The 19200-nt window shown below is 43.6% G+C and overlaps 1 protein-coding gene across 3 annotated transcripts in view; it reads left to right on the forward strand.

Moving 5' to 3' along the window:
- The first annotated feature begins 119 nt into the window (after positions 1-119).
- The window catches only part of HAL (histidine ammonia-lyase), a 27850-nt gene continuing 8769 nt past the window's right edge, over positions 120-19200 (forward strand). For 2 of the 3 annotated variants that reach the window (XM_011990307.1, XM_011990308.1), the window contains exons 1-18: positions 120-406; positions 501-828; positions 1500-1560; positions 1667-1694; positions 2304-2378; positions 2467-2539; positions 2628-2694; positions 2978-3015; positions 3677-3802; positions 5907-6046; positions 8195-8242; positions 9214-9361; positions 10248-10343; positions 10442-10500; positions 11736-11816; positions 14853-14918; positions 14994-15159; positions 17667-17801. In XM_011990307.1, the coding sequence (XP_011845697.1) occupies positions 582-828; positions 1500-1560; positions 1667-1694; positions 2304-2378; positions 2467-2539; positions 2628-2694; positions 2978-3015; positions 3677-3802; positions 5907-6046; positions 8195-8242; positions 9214-9361; positions 10248-10343; positions 10442-10500; positions 11736-11816; positions 14853-14918; positions 14994-15159; positions 17667-17801 (1654 nt within the window). In that variant the 5' untranslated portion in view covers positions 120-406; positions 501-581. The remainder of the gene's footprint in view (positions 407-500; positions 829-1499; positions 1561-1666; positions 1695-2303; positions 2379-2466; positions 2540-2627; positions 2695-2977; positions 3016-3676; positions 3803-5906; positions 6047-8194; positions 8243-9213; positions 9362-10247; positions 10344-10441; positions 10501-11735; positions 11817-14852; positions 14919-14993; positions 15160-17666; positions 17802-19200) is intronic. The other variant, XM_011990309.1, reaches the window with a different exon arrangement.

Here is a 19200-nt window from a genome sequence, read left to right on the forward strand (position 1 = left end):
AGAAAACTTCAGAAAACCTTACTGGTGACAGGAAGCAGTTGCTCAATACATGTTTGTGGAATAAACACATGAGTAACGATTGCCACACTCCTGGTGTCACAGTTGGCCAGCAGGACACATTTTACAGTTGAGTAATTTCAGATAAAGACAGGAACATGGTGTTTATAAGCTGCCCTTAATGGCAGAGTACACAGACAGAAACGAGAGCAGAGACAGAAATTGGGGACCCTGAAGAAAGGGGGCCAGCAGCAGGTAGGTGCCATCAGGGACAAGAACAGCACCTCCCAGGGTAGAAGACCCCAGGCCTTTCTGGCGGCAGGTCTGGATGGAAGGTGGACAGGAGGCTCACCTGCCTGCATCCCCTGCTCCTGTCCCTACTAGGCTACAAAAATCAAAGGGACAGCGGGTACCTCAATACCTCAATAAATATTTGCCCAATGCATGAATGAGTAAAGGCGAAGGACGGGGGGTGTTTTGAAAGTCTATTCTCGTCCTTCCAGCTGAACACACCCCAGTAGCCACTCCTGCTTAAAGCTCTCCCCTCCTGTGACCAGCTGAGGACCTCAGGCTGCAGCAGAGCTATGCCCAGGTACACGGTGCATGTCCGTGGGGAATGGCTGGCAGTGCCCTGCCAGGACGCGCAGCTCACTGTGGGCTGGCTGGGCCGAGAAGCGGTGAGGCGCTATATCAAGAATAAGCCTGACAACGGTGGCTTCGCCTCCGTGGATGACGTGCACTTCCTTGTGCGCCGCTGCAAGGGCCTGGGCCTGCTGGACAATGGGGACCGGCTTGAAGTGGCCCTAGAGGACAACGAGTTCGTGGAAGTGGGTGAGTGGCTGCAGGAGAGGGCCGCGAACGGGTGCGGTTTAGTCCTGGCTTAGTCCTTGCAGCATTGAACCCCCACCTCAGGGAAAATGATAGGGAGAGGTCAGGCTTGCCGAGGCTGGCTCTGTGCAGGCACTTGCCACGCTTCTGGGGATCTTAAGTCCTCACACAACCCTGTGAGATGGGTAGGATTCTCCTCCACCTCTGATAGCCATGGAGAAATCAGAGAGGAGGTAACTTACCCAGACTCCAGCAGCTAATAAATAACAAAGACTAGACCGATACTCAAGGCTGCAGGTCTGAATCCCTTTGCAGTGGGATTTTGAAGGTCCTTTTGCCTTTCAAAAGAATCCACCGCTACCCCCACACTGGGGGCCAGCAGCACAGCATCAGTTCAGATTTAAAAGAAAATAAAGCTGGGAATGGGGATGGAAGTGGAATTCCGTCTTGAACTTTCATCTAAACCCCTGGTCTCTGCCCTGACACCTACCTCTCTGCTTTTTGCTCTCCTCCTACATAAAGATGCTAAGACCACATGAAACCATCTGAAGTGGTTTTAAAGCAGCCATTTCTATATAATTCATGGGCCAATGATGGGCCCTTCCTTGGTTTATCGGGGGGAATACGGCTGTACAATGTGGTTTGTAATGAGTCCCCGTGCATTCTTGTTTTAGTTATAGAGGGTGATGCCATGTCTCCTGACTTCATTCCATCTCAGCCAGAAGGAGTTTATCTGTATCCTTTCCCACAGGCTCTTTGGTCTGCTCTGGGGGCGGCTCCTGCATATGGTGGGGCTGGGGTTTTTCCACACCACCCTATATATTCCTTTACCTGGATACAGATACAGCAAATACCGGGAACCTGAAAAGGTAAGCTTCAAACCACTTTCCTCTTCTTCAGAAAATTAAGGCCCCTTATTTAAGAGGGAGGAAAGCCAGTACAACTTCTGAGTCAACACTGTCAATTAGAACAAGGCTGGCTGGGAGCAGTGACTTATGTCTGTAGTCCCAGCACTTTGGGCGGCTGAGGTGGGCAGAACCAGCCTGGCCAACATGGTGAAACCCCATCTCTACTAAAAATACAAAAATTAGCCAGGTATGGTGGTGGGCACCTGTAATCCCAGCTACTTGGGAGGCTGAGGCACGAGAATCACTTGAACCCAGGAGGTGGAGGTTGCAGTGAGCCATGATTGTACTACTGCACTCCAGCCTGGGCTGGAGACTCTGTCTCAAAGCAACCAACCAACCACCCACAGGGCTTTATCCAGCTCTGTAGTAGGGAAAGGGGGCTTGGAAAGGCATTATGCTTTTGCACCACTCAGCCTCCTCTTATGCAAGCTGCCTTTTTATTTCGCATGTTCATGTTTCATGCGGTGATCAGATCTCTGAAGTGTCAGTTCGGTTCTGTTGGAGGTGTCACTACTCTGGTTAGAATAATGAAGCTGTTCAGACTCACTGAGATCCCCTTCTTTTGTGTAGTACATCGACTTAGATGGAGACAGTCTGACCACAGAGGATCTGGTCAACTTGGGAAAGGGACACTACAAAATAAAGGTATGGGGAGGGAGGGGAAAGATGTCTGGCTGTTTTTGCTGCCTGTGGAAGACTTTAGCGTGCTCAGTTCTGATCAACATTTTCCTAGCTCACCCCAACCGCTGAGAAGAGGGTGCAGAAATCCAGGGAGGTCATAGATAGCATCATAGAAGAGAAAACAGGTATCCTTTTATCTTTATGTTATAAATATTTTTTATAAACAAACAAAAATCCCTGCATCTAATTGTATAATGTCTCTTTTTATTCTAGTTGTTTACGGTATTACTACAGGTTTCGGGAAATTTGCTAGAACTGTAATACCTATCAATAAGCTACAGTAAGTTTAAAACACACATATGTTCATGTTCCACCTACCCCCATCTTTGAAATATTTTTCAGCAAGGGAAATAATTCACATTTGCCTCAATTTACAGATGAGAGAATGAGGCTTGGGTTAACTTGCATGTGAGTTGGTATTGAAAACCCAGGCTGACTGGTTTCTCCTATTGCCTTCCTTCTGTCCCTCCAAGGATTTGACCATGATTCCCTTCATTTTCCCAGCTGAGGGAACATTTTCTCACTGCAGTGAATCTAAGAGGATTTTTACCTTTCTCTTGCAGGGAGCTTCAAGTCAACTTAGTACGCTCGCATTCTTCAGGTAAGTCAAAGCGTTGAGTACCTCCTGGATCTTGTGTGATTAGATGAATAAAGCACAACACAGTGTGAGTCATCCAGTTATAGTCACAAAAAGCTAGTTTCTCAAAACAGCATTTCAAGAACTAGGTGCTGAGGTGGGAAGGGATGCAGAAAGAATCAGCTGAGCCTCAGAAAAAGAAGTGGGCCAGGTGGAGGGATAGGGTTGGTACGAGAACACATGTCCCATGCCGTGGAAAGAGTGTTGCATTCAGGGAAGGAAATAAAGCCTGGAACTCAGAGAATGAGTTAGGATGGGCATAGTGAGATGGGAAAGACTGTCACCAATCAGCACCCATCAAATGGTAAAGAAGTTGTGCTAGGGACTCTGGATGCTATTCTAAAGGTGAGTGGGAGGTCAGGGGTTCACTGAGGCGTCCCGAAAAGGGGAATTGAGAAGGCAAAACTGGGGTCTTCACCTTTGTCAGGAAGATGGGGCTTGGACAAGTCAGACAGGCAGGAGGGAGAGCAGTCCAACTACCTGAGCCGAGAGGAGAAGGTAATAGCAGGCTGGGCTACATATGGGAAAGATTGGAGGGAGGGAGGGAGGGAGGGAGGGAGGTAGGTTGTCAGGAGATAGAAAGGAGTTTGCTTTTCTTGGAGAAAACATCAATTCTGTTTTGTAGGTGTTGGGAAACCACTAATTCCTGAAAGGTGTCGGATGCTCTTGGCTTTAAGGATCAATGTCTTAGCCAAAGGATACAGTGGCATTTCCCTGGAGACCCTCAAACAAGTTATCGAAATGTTTAATGGTAATGCAATGGCTCCCCAGACGGAACCTCTGTGGAGGCTGGGCGTGTACCACAGGGTAGACTTGATTGGCCAGTTGCTGAGGAATCACCTGAGATAAGAAGACATGAAATAATTGAAATGAGTGAGAAATGCACTTTGCAAAAAGAAGGATAGTTAGATGGGGGAAGAGGAGAAAGTCGATCAGAGATGCTTACTCCTGTGAACTTTAACTTATTCTGCAAGACCCTTTCCCTACCATTTGTCATTTTCAAGACTAGAACAGGACCCTTAAGTCTGCCCTTACATTCAAGCCTGTCTAGAAGAACCTTGGATTAAGTGGTACACGAATATGGTTAGAAAAATTGCATAATGATATCGATGTCCATCCCAAAGGCCAATTCAGTAGTTCTGGTTGGTGCCTGGGAATCTGAAATCGGAATGCCCCCCAGGTGATGGCCCGACTTGCACACTAAAATCCAACTTCTCGCAAGGGTAGAACAGAAGTGCAAAGAGGTTAATGACTCCTTTGTAATCAAGAAGCCATGTAGTGGCAGGATATGATGGAACTCAGCTCTAGAGCTTTCTTCTTGGTTAGGAAAATTCTAATGTGGAAACCGGATTTGCAGTGGTTGGAGGTATTGTCCCTTCTCACAGGTAAGGACAAGCCTTCTAGGTCAGTGGAGACTCAGAACTCTTTGAGGCAAAGGAAAGGGAAGAGAAGCAGAGCTGAGGCAGTCACAAGGAGCAAAACATATTGAGTTTCCATGTTATAGACGCAAGTGGCACATAAATAGGATATGCCAATGAGTGGAGAGCAATTTGAATGAACAGTCTGTTGTCCACAGGGCTGTGCTGAACAGACTAGTAGTGATTCCAACACCTATTTGTACTCTTATCTTGGTCTGCCATACTATATAGCCCTAAAATCCCAGACAGTAGCACTCCAACCTTAAACCCACCTGGACTTTATGGGTGAGTCTAAGGTACCTCTGAGAGTTCCCCAGTGTGAACTTGAGCCAGAAGCTGGTCTGTGGATGACACTACCATACCCAACTGATATTATTTAACAGTTGGAAAAAATGCTGCTGTCAGGAATCTGATTTTATTTCAGAAAAATGAAGCCTCTTTTTTGGTAACTTTTTGGGAATTTCTTAGAAAATGGCACGTGTTTATTGATAAGGGGCAGGGGCGTGTAGACTGGGTGACTGGTAAAATGAAAAGACTCAGTTGCCTATGACTTCTCTTCCCCTGGGAAACCTTGTTAATGCTTTGGTGCACCACTTCCTTCTGGAACATTTTATATTACTTTTCCGATGTTTCCAAACATTTTCCAATAGCTTTGAATGGCTAAACTTGGTCAAATGAATGTCCTTTAACTTCATATTTAGATAATTTCTAACTATTTTTCCTATAATAAACAAATGAACTATAAAAAACAAAAACAGACCAAAAAACCCAGCTAGCTCCCGATCACGTCTTTAAGATACATTGCTAAAATTTCTACAAGTGGAAGTACTATGTCGGATTAGAGCATGCAGATTTTGAGGGCTTTGCATCCAGAAGTGTCCTCCTTCCTTCTTCTTCTTTATTTAGGAGACAGGGTCCTTCTTTGCCACCCAGGCTGGAGTGCAGTGGCACGATCTTGGCTCACTGCAACCTCCACCTCCCGGGTTCAAGTGATTCTCCCACCTCAGCCTTCCTAGTCGTTGGGAATACAGGCATGCGCCACCACGCTTGGCTAACTTTTGCATATTTTGCAGAGACAGGGTTTCGCCGTGTTGCCCAGGCTGTTCTTGAATTCCTGGGCTCAAGTGATATGCCTGCCTCTGTCTCCCAAAGTGCTGGGATTACAGGCGTGAGCCACTGTGCCCGGCCCTTCTTTCCTTCTTGCTGTCTCTCTCTCCAGCCATCCCTTCCTCCCTCTCTCCTCTTTTTCTTTCTATAGCAATTCATCTAGGTCCCTTACATATTAGCTGAGTTTGAAGAATTGTCTTTCCCCAAGTATTTATGCCATAAAGTGATAGCTATTGGAGGCAGGGTGGGGGGCAGGGTGCACTCACTGACAAAGCAAGGAGAGTCAGAATGCAGTACTCTTGAACTAATTGCTACTTACTTCTCTCCCAGCCTCCTGCCTGCCCTATGTTCCAGAGAAAGGAACCGTTGGTGCCAGTGGAGACCTTGCCCCACTCTCTCATCTTGCTCTCGGGTTAATTGGAGAAGGGAAGATGTGGTCTCCAAAGAGTGGTTGGGCTGATGCTAAATATGTAAGACTTACAACAGCTTCCATCTGCAGCCATTACCCTAGGCTGGACACCTACTGTGCTTGCATGCTTCGTATCACTTAATCCTTACAATAGCCCAGTGAGGGAGCCTCTACTATCCTTACTTTATAGATGAGGCAACAAAAGCTTAGAAGTCAGATGAGGCAAGACTGTTGTTAGCTGTCAGCCTTCTGGGTTTGGTAATCACCTTGGTGAAAAGGTATAACTGCTACTGTTAATCCCAATAATTTATCCCGCACCTACAACATTTCCAGTGCCTAGCAGTAAGGTCACACACTGTCACAATTTTAATTAGGAGCTGGTCTCACAGGTGCAGCGGTGTGGCTCATAGCACTTACTATATGGCTTCTGGAAAGCAGGGTTCATTTTTCCCTCCTACCCTAGTGGCTAATCAAAAAAGCCTGTTTTTGATAAAGCTTTGATGTTTTCTTCATCTGTGTCTGATTTCATTACAGCAGCACAAAGCATCATTTAACGTATCATCCCTGATGAATTGCTGGGAGGTTCCCTGATAGTAAGTGAAAGGGGCAGAAGGCCCCGGAAGAGGAAACAGCTAAGGAAATAGATAATCCTTTTGGGGATACAACTTCCAGATCATCTATCTTCCATGCAGCCTTGTCTTTGATTATTTCACTATGGACTGTGTTTTCCTCCAACCACGCTCACACAGCAATCACCCTGACCTTTCTAAACAGCAAATTCAAGCATGTTCTGGTGAAAACCTGTAATGCTTCCCATTGTCCTCAGGATAAAGGCTAAACTTAAAGTGGCTTTCAAGGGTCTTGTTCGTCATGTTATCCCCTAATCCCTTCTATGTGTGGTTCTACATTGCAGAAACTGGAGGTTACCTGCAGTGGGAATGTGCTGGGCAGAGGGTCCGGCACAAATACATTCTTCTCTCTCCAATTTCTGCTTCTGAAACGTCTTCTAGGGATCTTTTGAAGCCAGAAATTCAAGACTAGCCTGGGCAAGAAAGCGAGGCTCCACCTCTACAAAAAATAATCTAAAAATTTTCCTGGCACAGCAGCCTGTGCCTGTAGTCCCAGCTACTCAGGAGGCTGAGGATCACTTGAGCCCAGGAGTTCAAGGCTGCAGTGAGCTAGGATTGCACCACTGTGCTCGCTCCAGCCTGGGTGACAGAGACGGGTGTCTAAAAAATAAAAGAAAAAGAAAAAAAGAAAAGCCCTCTAAGAAGCTTTCCTCTCTGCTGCTCCACTTCCTACCTCTTGAGTTCCTTGTGACCCTCCTGTATGCTCTCCTAGCACCTTACATGATTGTTTTCCACTGCACCCCACCCACTTCCCACATCCTCGCACTGAATGTGCTATTACTCAGCTCAGATTGCCCCTGAGCTTGCCTGTCTTCATTTTGCCTACTCCTAGACCCACCCCAACACCCAGAACAGAATCCAGCCTCTAGTTGATGCTTGAATCTAATTGTGAAATTGACATCGTAAATGGGACCACTCTGTCCTTCTCTTACCTTAACTTCCCCTTCCTTCTTTCCTAGAGGGACCTTAACTTAATGACTCTCTACTTCTTTTATTTCAAGGAAAGACTGTTCTGCCCAATCCCCCTCGGGATTCTGTCTCCATCTAGTAGAGGGAATTTTATAATCCCTTCTTCATTGGTGCTCACACATGTGCCACAAAAGCCCTGCTCTGAGGTTTTGCCAGTGTTTAAATGAAGCATTAGTGAGGTTAGAGGACTTTTTAGGTCAAGCTCTGGAGGCAAGGGAGCGTGAACAGGGAGGAGTCCAGCCTAAGCACAACACAGACGCATGTATGTGTGTCAGATACATGTATGTCAGGAGGCAGCGGTAAAAAAGGTGAACGTTAAGGTGGAAACTGAACACGAAGGATCTAGAGACCAAAATTTAGAGTTGATTCTATAGACAATGGAGCCCCTGATTTCAGTACAAAAATTGATTGAAAGGTAAGTCAGCTTTCATGAATAAAGAACGAAACTAGAGAATAGACCAGAGAACATGAGTAGAGCCAGTTCCTATAGGTCTCATCTCTTATAAGATGGACTTTTGGGTGTAAAGAGCTGTTATTGGATTCCATACGATATTGGAAATAGGCTAGTATTTCATTTGATACCCATTTTCATAGTTTTAATCATTCTATAGGTCCTAGAAGCCCATGGATTGAAACCAGTTATTTTAAAACCAAAAGAGGTAAGGAAACTCAAGGAAAATATGTTCATAGTGCCTAAGTCTTTATTTATGCTGTATTTTCAGTTTTAATCTCAGCCTCAATGGTTCCTTAAATGTAGCTTGTGTGTTTGTTTCGAGTTCATCCCTGAAGAAGGGTCACCTCCATAAGAATTTAAAAGATTCTTTATGCCAGGCGTGCTGGTGGATGCCTGTAATCCTAACACTTTGGGAAGCCAAGATGGGTGGATCGCCTGAGCTTAGGAGTTTGAGACCAGCCTGGGCAACATGGTGAAACCGTATCTCTACCCAAAAAGAGAGACAAAAATTAGCCAGGCATGGTGGCGCACACTTGTAATCCTAGCTACCCTGGAGGCTAAGGTGGGAGGATCACTTGAGCCCTGGAGGTCAAGGCTGCAGGGAGCCATGGAGTGCAGTGCAGGGAGCCACTGCACTCCAGCCTGGGCAACACAGTAAGACCCTGTCTCAAAAAAGAAAAAAGATTCTTCATGCCACAATGCACAGGGGGGGTCTCTTAGGAACTTAAAACTTGAAATTGAGTTCTGTTAGGATCTCTGAGAGACAGATGTTCTCAGCCAAAATTCCTTAGAATGCTCTAAGCTAAGAGTCTTGGACCAGAATTAGTTTTTTTTTTTGGATGTCTCATCAATAACAGTAAGAATTTAAAGAAGAAATGCAACCTAATACACTAAAGATTTTATGTGCAGTCTACACTCTAGAGCTGCATTGCTGTTTTGGGAATGGGGATACTTAACGAGTATTTCATTTGCCAGATTTGTGCTTATGAGTTCACATATGATAGCACTTATTCTTCAAGGGCTTAAATAAACATTACTGTTCCATATTTTAGAAAACAAACATAGTTCAGCTGACTGGCTAATTTTTCTCTTATGAAAGCAAAAGATACAAAATCCACTGGTATGTAGGTTCGTCACAATAACCACAGTAGGAAACTTTGCTCTCTCCCCCAACAGGGCCTGGCACTCATCAACGGGACGCAGATGATCACATCCCTGGGCTGCGAAGCTGTAGAGAGAGCCAGTGCTATTGCACGGCAGGCTGACATTGTGGCAGCCCTGACCCTTGAAGTGCTGAAGGGCACCACCAAAGCCTTTGACACTGGTCAGCAGAGTTCTTCCTTGCGGTCGTTATTCATTCAACCAGAGGTGGTGGGGTGACTGAGGTCTTTAGACACAGGAGTGGTGGGGGCAAGTGGTAGGGAAGGAGAAAATCCAAGTGCCTATGGCGTACCCGGTGTGCTGCTTCTTCATCTAAGCTATGGCTCACCTGATCCTTGAAAGAACCGCAATTTACAGATGCACAGAGCCCGGAAGTTGAGTGACTTGCCTCAGATCACCTGGGGATCTGGGTGTGTTAAGCTTTGTGTTGTCTTAGGAATCTTTTTACAGGACTTTAGAACTAGAGTAGGATTAGGGTTGGTCCCGACTAGAAAATTGGGAAAGAAAAACTATCGAATTGGTAGCTTATTTAGAAAGTAGTGAATTTCGACGACCCCCCAACTATAATATGAAAAGGGCAGAACATTGTCTAAAAGTAACTGAGTTAAATTAGGCCACTGTAGGGCTCCCTCCTGTTATTAGCTCTATTCCTTTAAGGTAGGCCCAGTGTCTTGAGTGGAATTCCCAGTGGTCTTAACATATAGTTTGCTATCAGATATTTAAAGTAGAAGGAATCAAGTCAACAAGGAAAATTGTGCTTTTGGAGGTAAGTTTCTAATTCTGAGTGGTGGCTAAGGACCCCTGGGACTTTTGAGGGTTGTGTCAGCACTGTAAATGGTCCTGAGCCATTGATGGTCATTTATTCGAATATCAGAATTACTCGACCTGGCATGGTGGCTCATGCCTGTAATCTCAGCACTTTGGGAGGCCAAGGCGGGAGGATCGCTTGAGCCCAGGAGTTTGAAACCAGCCTGGGGAACGTAGTGAGACCCCCATCTTTAAAAAAATAAATGGAATTATTCAGACTTTTTCTCCTTCATCAATTCTAGACATTCATGCTCTTCGACCTCACCGTGGGCAAATTGAAGTTGCTTTTCGGTTTCGGTCACTCTTGGACTCAGATCACCACCCATCAGAAATAGCAGGTCTGACCATGTTTATGGGAGTGACCTATTTGGTTACATGTTTTGTGAAAAGAATTGGTAACATGACCCCTGTCTCATCCCCTCTGCCTCTTCCACAGAGAGTCACAGGTTCTGTGATCGCGTCCAGGATGCGTACACCTTGCGCTGCTGTCCACAGGTAAAAGCGGGGGAAAAAAAAAAGTCAATAAAAAATGCCAATAAAGTTTTTCTTTCCCCAGGTTCAGGATGAAAAATTTTAAAACAGGCAAGTGTTAGAAAAACACGTAATGGTCAACTATAGTCCAAATTTCTTACTGACTCTATGAAAAGTTATGTATATTTTACCTTTATGTGTGCAATTGTTGTAAAGTTCTATTCTATATGGTGAACTATTTGTTTTCTTTTGATTGCTCAACTTACTTTCAGAGTATTTCGGTCTGTGCCAAGTTTCAGTCTATGGTGTAATAGAGTCCTCTCTAGAATAAATACCCTCATTTCCCTTTACTCAGCAAGTTATCTTTTCTGGCTAGCTTATTAAACAATAGATCAAAACACCTATGGGTAAGAATTGTCAAATTAGATCTACAGGAAGATTAAGTCCTCCCTGATATTTTAATAATGATAGCAGATTCTATGTGACAGGCACCATTATCACTTTCATGTATTATCTTTATCTTTCATGTATTAATTCATTTAATCTTCCCAACTATGAGAAAGATACTCTTTCTCCCATTTTGCAATGGGGAAACTGAGGCACAGAATTAAGTACCTTGCCCAAGATCACACAGATAGATTATTATTTCCTTGACTTCTGGGAGAAACCAGAAGCCAGGTGCTGCTTTAGAGCATTGTGGCTATCTTTGGGGTTTGTACAGGGTAGCTGCCTTATGTGTGAGCATCTTCTAATGTGATACCTTCATGCTTTATGAACTTTACCACCTCGGATAATAGCTACCATTTGAGTAATTTCTGTGAGTCACATCTAAGAATTTGTCTGCATTATTTTATGTATTTCTCAAAAGCCATAAGTGCTATTGTCTGTTTTCTGTCTTCCTCTCTTTTAACTATAAACCTAAGGAACTTGCCCAAGTCCTACCTCTAACCTGGGAGTGAATCTGCCTGTGTCTAGAGTTGGCATTCTTCCTCCCACACCATGCTGCTTTGTATAGATTGATCTAATGTGAATATGTATGATAATGAATTTATTCTAATTTGTTTCAGTGAAAACCCAAAAGAATTATAACAAAATTATCTTCATGTTCAAAATGAACAGAGTATAATTTCCATGGTTATAATTTAAGATAAGATTTCTATAGTCTTTATAACTTTAAGATCAGATCTTCTATATTCTTTTAATATTGGTATCTTCAGGTAATCAAATGGGTCATATACCTTATTCTGATTGTATTTTAGGTCCATGGTGTGGTGAATGATACAATAGCATTTGTGAAGAACATCATTACCATAGAACTGAACAGCGCAACAGATAATCCTGTATCTTTTGATTGTATGCTAACCTGCAATTATACAATTGCAGCTGGTAATTTTAAGATCTGAGACAATAATTTTGTGCAGCTTCTCAGTTCCATTGCTCCATTTCACAGAGTAAATGCATCAGTACCCGAGGCCCAGAGGTTAACTGACTTTCCCCACGTCAGAGCTGGTAAGTGGCAGAGGTGGCCTGTGAACTTACTCTCAGGTTCCAAGTCTAACATGCTGTACTTTCAAAATGGACCCGTTCAAGATTTAAGAAGATATTTCCAGCATTGGCTGACATGTTTCCCGAAGACACTTGCCCTGAAACCCACTGCCAAGGTTGTTGGTGGAAGGGTGAAGACCTAGGTCACAAATGTGATTGCAGAGATGCTAGACTGTTTATGCAGGCCTCTCTGCTTCGAGTGAGAGCGATTTGTGTTACACAGAGGCCAGCCTTTTAACACTCACCGAAGTATTGATTAAAGAGTTATGGCTTCCTCATCCTGAGGTTTTTGGCATTTTTTTGTTTTTGTTTTTGGGACAAAGTCTTACTCTATCTCCTAGGCTGGAGTGCAATGGTGCAGTCTCGGCTCTCTGCAACCTCTGCCTCACAAGTTCAAGTGATTTTCCTGCCTCAGCCTCCGGAGTAACTGGAATTACAGGCACGTGCCAGCAGGCCCAGCTAATGTTTGTATTTTTAGTAGAGACAGGGTTTTGCTGTGTTGACCAGGCTGGTCTCGAACTCCTGACCTCAAGTGATCCACCTGTCTTGGCCTCCCAACGTGCTGGGATTACAGGCATGAGCCACCACACCCGGCCCCCATCGCGAGTTTTTATTTGTCCTGCGGACTTTGCTCAAATTAGTGCTTTTGCATTTGTTCAAAGAAATAGTAAGACTGATTCCATTTCTCAAGGATGGAGCTCCTGTCTTCTTAATGGTGTGGCTTATCTCAGAGCCATCTGGTTTTTTGCTATGGAATGTTCCATGATTACTTAGTTCCCCAGATGTTGAGGTGATCAATCAGGAGTCACACTGGCAAAGTTTTCACGGAGACAGCACTGCCTCTGAAGATTACCAAACGCCTTTGGAATCTATTTTTCCTATTCCACATCTGCCTCAGTTCTAAATCCCAGAGAAAGTGCTGAATCAGCAGCCCTGAAAAGCAAGTCACAGGCTGGGGTAGCAGATGGTTGTGTGATAGCTCTGTAAGGTTTCCCACGAGATGGCTTTCGTATGTTTTTTGACAAGCTTACTTCAGAATGTGTGTTTTATCTTCTCTCACATTGTTTACACTGAAATCAAACCCACACTAAATAAGCCTCAGGAATTGGGGGTCTCTCTGTTCACCTCAATACCACCCCATCCTCCAGAGGGAATAGTAGTTTTTATGACTCTATGTAGTCTTATCTCAGTACCAATCTTTTCACTCTAGGGAAGAGATATCTCTTCTACATTTACATCACTGCCTTTAAAGGGAATCTCATAGTTTTTAGAAATTACCATTTAATTACTGGGTATGGGGCAGGGGATAATTAATTCCGCACTAAATTCTTCTGCTACCACTTGCCTCAGCAAAAATTTCAGTCAAAAGTCTTTTTTTTTAAATTAAAGATTGCTAATTATTGATACATTTCCAATAGGCTAGTATTTGGGAGTTCTCCTGCAATACTGGCGTTACCTGAAATAATATGTTTCTCAATTTTCTATTGCAGATATGGAGCCCCATCACACATGCTGGATATTATGGGAGTTAAATTCTAATTGTCTTCATCTAATAGCCAACAAACAAATTTGGAACAACTAGAGGACAATAAAAACATGTCTAAGTTCTAAATTGATGCAGAATTCCATTGCTACAGGGATTCAGAGAATGGAGAGGAGGCCACGGTCAAGCAGCTAGACCCAATGGGCTCACAGTTACATGTGCAGAACAGAGTAATCCACACTTGACTAGGTTAATGTAACACATACATCTCCAACTCTTTCGAAGTTAGAACCTTTCTTGCACACAGCGAGTTCTCAGTTAATAGGTAATGAATATTCTTGAGCCCAGGAGACAAAGATTAGCTCTTTAGAACCAGGAAAGAGGATCTATTACTGCCTTTTCCTGGGTGCTTGCTGGCTTAAGTAAAGTGCGTGATGGAATAGAATTATCTCAGGCTGGGTTTGATGGCTCACGCCCTTAATCCCAGCACTTTGGGAGGCCAAGGTGGGCTGATCACTTGAGGCCAAGAGTTCAAGACCAGCCTGGCCAACATGGCAAAACTCTGTCTCTACTAAAAATACAAAATTAACTGGGTGTGGTGGTACGTACCTGTAATCCCAGCTACTCAGGAGACTGAGGCACAAGAATCACTGGAACCCGGGAGGCAGAGGTTGCAGTGAGCCAAGATGGCACCACTGCACTCCAACCTGGGCGACAGAGTATTACAGAAAATAAAAAAAGGATTATCTCAGAATAATACTACTCAGCAAATTTAAACTTGCCACTTACTGAAAATGGATTCATGAGGACATATTGGCCACCATCTGCTGTTGAACGCTGACACCAGATTACTGAGTAAAGAATTCGAAAATTTTCTCAAAGTTGATTGTTCCAGACATTTTGGTAGTTGCTTATCAGCAGAATTTCCCATTCAACAGATTCTTTTATGGAACCCAAGTTTGCAGCGCCCATTGAAGAAACAGAATTTGCTTTCAAACAGATGTGTTGGTCTCTGTTTTTAGTTTCAGGCTATAAACCTTTTGAGGGCAGGTACTAACCACCAGGTTAGTTCAGTTATGGTGCTTGAGAATCTAATCTCAAAAGAAAACATCATTTCAAGGTTCATGTTTTTTTGGCCTCCAAATTAGGTGTACATGATCCACCTTTAAGGCTTTTTGTTTTTTGCTTTTGTGAACTTTTATGTCTCTTGCAGGAAGACTTGTCTCTTTCCATTCATCCCACATTTGTACATGGACTGTCACCTCCACATTAAAAAAAGAGGGCGGGAAAGGGTTGTACTTGAAGTGACTGGCAAACGTTATCTTCAAGCCTTAACCTCTTTTGAAAGATGGTCTTCGCCAGTAGGGGAGAGACAATTTCTGGAGGAAACTTCCATGGCGAATACCCAGCCAAAGTAAGCTTTTTGAACTGCTCTTGACCCAGAAAGCACATTCCAATATAGGCTGACTGAATGGAGACCCTCTTTCAGGCCCTAGACTACTTGGCCATTGGCATTCATGAACTTGCTGCAATCAGCGAGAGAAGAATCGAGCGGCTCTGCAATCCCTCCCTCAGTGAGCTGCCTGCCTTCCTGGTGGCTGAAGGTGGTCTGAACTCTGGGTTCATGATAGCCCACTGCACGGCAGCAGCCCTTGGTAAGGATACTGCCCTTTTCCCGGAACACACGCCCATCCATCTAAGGGTCTTTCCATTTCACCCAGAAGTATCAAATGTGGTCTGTGAGTGAGATCTAACTTTTCACCACTTTTATTTGCATCCTAGCTTTCTCAGTGCAAAGGTAACAGGTTAATTCTAATATTTTTCAGAAAAAGATAGTTTAACAACTTCAATATTGTTATACTGATATACAATAATACAATAATAAGGCTGTAATGGACAATTTATCTGTGGAAAGCAATTTGACATTGCATATGAACTTCATCTCTACAGCTTTTTTCCAAATCTCCATTGGAAGACTACTGGAAAAAGACTAAGATGCTTATAGTTAATGGTGAAACTTGAACCGACCTATAATTAAACTTTAATTAAACTTTCAAACCTATAATTTAACTTTGGATACATTTCACTAAATATAACAACCACTAAAAACATAAAGATGTTGTTGCAACATAAATAAATGCTTATAAGCAGCAGGATACCCTCTATGAAAACTGAGCTTCAATATAGTTTATTTCTGACTCAAGATTGTAAGAGACAGATGGAGTAACACATCAGAACAGTCCCTGGCACTAAGTAAGTGCTAAGGGCCTCATTTATGTTCATTCACTTAATTGTCACAATTGTCACCTGAGGAAAGGGCTATTATTATCTACAGATGAATATCTGAAGATCTGAGAGTTAAGAGACTTGCCCAATATTGCACAGCTAGCAAGATGTAAAGCAGAATTCAAGCCTGTGAATTTTGGCATGCAAAACTGTGCTTTTACTTTAATTAATGAGGATCTCATTTTAATCCATACTAATCCAACCCTAAAATAGGGTTGTCAAATTTAACAAACAAAAACACAGGATGACTACTTAAATTTGAATTATTTGGGACATGCTTATACTACAAAAATTATGTTTTTTTAATCTAAAATCAAAATGTAACTGGGCATCCTCTACTTTATCTAACAACCCTACCCTAAAAGGCAGGATAGCATGAGTTATTACGTGCGTAGACGCTAGATTAGAAGCCCAGCTCTGCCATTTACTAGATCTGTGAGCCTCTTTATCCTGTTGATCCTCAATTTACACCTGCATAAAATGGAGATGATAAATTTACCTAAGGGGGTAGTTTGGAGGATTAAATGAATTGATGCATATAAAGCCTGGTATATCATAAGCACTAAATAAATACTAGTTGCTATTAATATTATTCCCAACCAACACAAATAACCAACTAAGAGCCACTGAATCCACCTCCTCTGACCCAATATCTTCTATTTGCTCACTTGCTTATTAATAAAATAACCCTTTAACAGGTAGAAACTTCTCACAATAACATAGTGGGGGAGTAGTCATTGATTTCTAGAGAACATGATAGACATTGGGAAGCCTCATTTGAATATGTTTTAGTTTCCCAAGCTGCCTATTGAGGTTATTCGGCTTGCTTTCATTGCAGTAAAATTAGGGTTTTTCTTTCTTTGGCCCTTGTAAGTTATCTTTCTGAACAAGCCTCACCACAGGTTGCTTATCAATATAGTCCTCAGTTTAGGGTCCAAGGACTGGGGACTTACAGTGCTGAAACCTGGAAAGTCCTTGGCCAACCAACATGACCTTGACAAAGTAGCATGACCCTGACAAAGTAGCATGACCCTAGTTTAAAGCGAGATCATCTTAGGATATGATCCCATACGGCATAGAAAACAACAGAAACTTCACCCATGACCACTCTTAAAGCCTAAGAAAGAGAAGAGACTTTGAGTCTGATCTTTCCTGACTTCTAAGCTAGGGCAAGGGAACTTCCTAACCTAAGTCCTTGCTACTTATAGTGTAGTCCTCAGACCAACAATATGGCCATCACCTGAGAGCTTGTTAGAACAGCAGACTCTCAGGCCCCACCCAAAGCTTAGTCTCTTTGTTATAACAAGGTCCCCAAGTGGTTCATGTGCACTGGAAAGCTTGAGAGTCCCATATCTTGGTCCTCTCTAGAATTCCCCCTCCTCCCAGATACTTCTGGCAGTCATCGAGCCCGTGTTTACATCCACTTATATCATCCTTGAACATTCTGAAGTCTTAAATTTTCTTGCCCAAGATTTGTGGGTCCAGCCTCAGTCCCCAAATGCCACGCCTGAATTCTGGTGACACAACCAAATTGATCTCAAGTACCTGAAATGGCCATCATGTCTCTTTCTCCCGTAGTCTCCCTGGCATGCTAAATGCTTCCCAGGTTTTCATCTTGGCCTTGTTATATTAGAATTCCCAGCTGTCTCATCCCCGTCTTACCTCAGAACTCACTATTGCTTTAGAGTCCTCACTTGGGGAAAAATACGACCTGCTTCCTTTTCCCAAAGCAGCTTTCTACCATCAGGGCTTGAATAATGTCCCAGATCTTCTGGAGAGTGTATCCCATGCCGTGGAGCACTCTGTGGAAGCCAGGGGTCCTTCAGACAGCTCATCCTATGAGGAGCACTTCTTAACTGGCACGGGTCTCTCGCAGTTTCTGAGAACAAGGCTCTGTGCCATCCCTCGTCTGTTGACTCCCTCTCCACCAGCGCGGCCACGGAGGACCACGTCTCCATGGGAGGATGGGCAGCCAGGAAGGCCCTCAGGGTCATCGAGCACGTGGAGCAAGGTAATGCTGATAAGTCCGGGATGGCGGGCCTCCCTGATAGACCACGGTGCCTGTGCTTCTCAGGTGGGATCGCCCACCAGCAACATCAGCATCAGCTGGAAACATGTTAGGAAGGCAGACTCTCAGGCCTCCTTCCAGGCCGGCTAATTCAGAAACTCTAGGAGGAGAGCGGAGCAATCTGTGTTTAACGAACCCTCCAGGTGATTCTGATCTTCGCTAAAGATTAAGAACCTTGCTCTGTCGCCCAGGCAGGAGTGCAGTGGTGTGATCTCGGCTCACTGCAACTTCTGCCTCCCAGGTTCAAGCGATTCTCCTGCCTCAGCCTCCCAAGTAGCTGAAATTACGGGCGTGCGCCACTAAGCCAATTTTTGTGTTTTTAGTAGAGACGAGGTTTCACCGCCTTGGCCAGGCTCATCTCAAACTCCTGACCTCAATTGATCTGCCCACTTCGGCCTCTCAAAGTGTTGAGATTACAGGCATGAGCCACCGCACCTGTCCTGTTTATTATGTTTTTAAAGAAAGAGGAATTGCTTTCCTTTAGGCATTTTTCTCTATGTTTCTAAGTTTACCCAACAGTATTGGAAGCAGATGGCTGACAAAAGAATCGCTCAATTTTAAGATAAATGTGAGAGTTGAGTCCTTTTTTTGGTAACGGTTGTATTGAGATATAATTCACGTATGTTATACTTCACTCACTTAAACTGTACAGTTTAATGGGTTTTGGTAGATTCACAGAGCTGTGCATCCATCGCCACAATCAATTTTAGAATGTTTTCATCAGCCCACAAGGACACTGGTGCTCTTCAACTCTGACCTCCCTGTTCTCCCTAATCCCCCAGTCCTAGTCCTAGTCCGAATCTACTTTCTGTCTCCGTCTTTGTTTTTGTTGTTTGTTTTCCTATTCTGGACATTTCATGTGAATGGAATCCCATAGTCTTTTGTGTCTACCTTTTTTTAGTTAGTAAAATGTTTACTTTTTCTAATTTTTCATATAATCTTGCTCCTTCTAATAGTAAAGCGTTTTCAAGACTCATGCATGTTGTTGCATGAATCAGTCCTTTATTCCTTTGTATACCCAAATAATATTCCATCATATAAATATACTACATTCTGTTTATCCCTTCAAACACTTGATTTGTTTCCACCTTTTGGCTAATATGAATAATCCTGCTATGAACATGTGCAAGTTTCTGTGTGGATGATGTTTTCATTTCTCCAGGGTGGAATTGCTGGGTCACATGGTAACTCTATGCCCATCTTTTTAGGAACTTCCAGACTGTTTTCCAAAGTGGCTACACCATGTTATGTTCCCACCAGCAGTATTTGAAGGTTGCGATTTCTCCACATCCTTGCCAGCACTTCTTTCTTTCTTTCTTTCTTTCTTTCTTTCTTTCTTTCT

The sequence above is a fragment of the Mandrillus leucophaeus genome, unplaced genomic scaffold (genome assembly GCF_000951045.1).
Source record: "Mandrillus leucophaeus isolate KB7577 unplaced genomic scaffold, Mleu.le_1.0 Scaffold377, whole genome shotgun sequence".
Taxonomy (NCBI): domain Eukaryota; kingdom Metazoa; phylum Chordata; class Mammalia; order Primates; family Cercopithecidae; genus Mandrillus; species Mandrillus leucophaeus.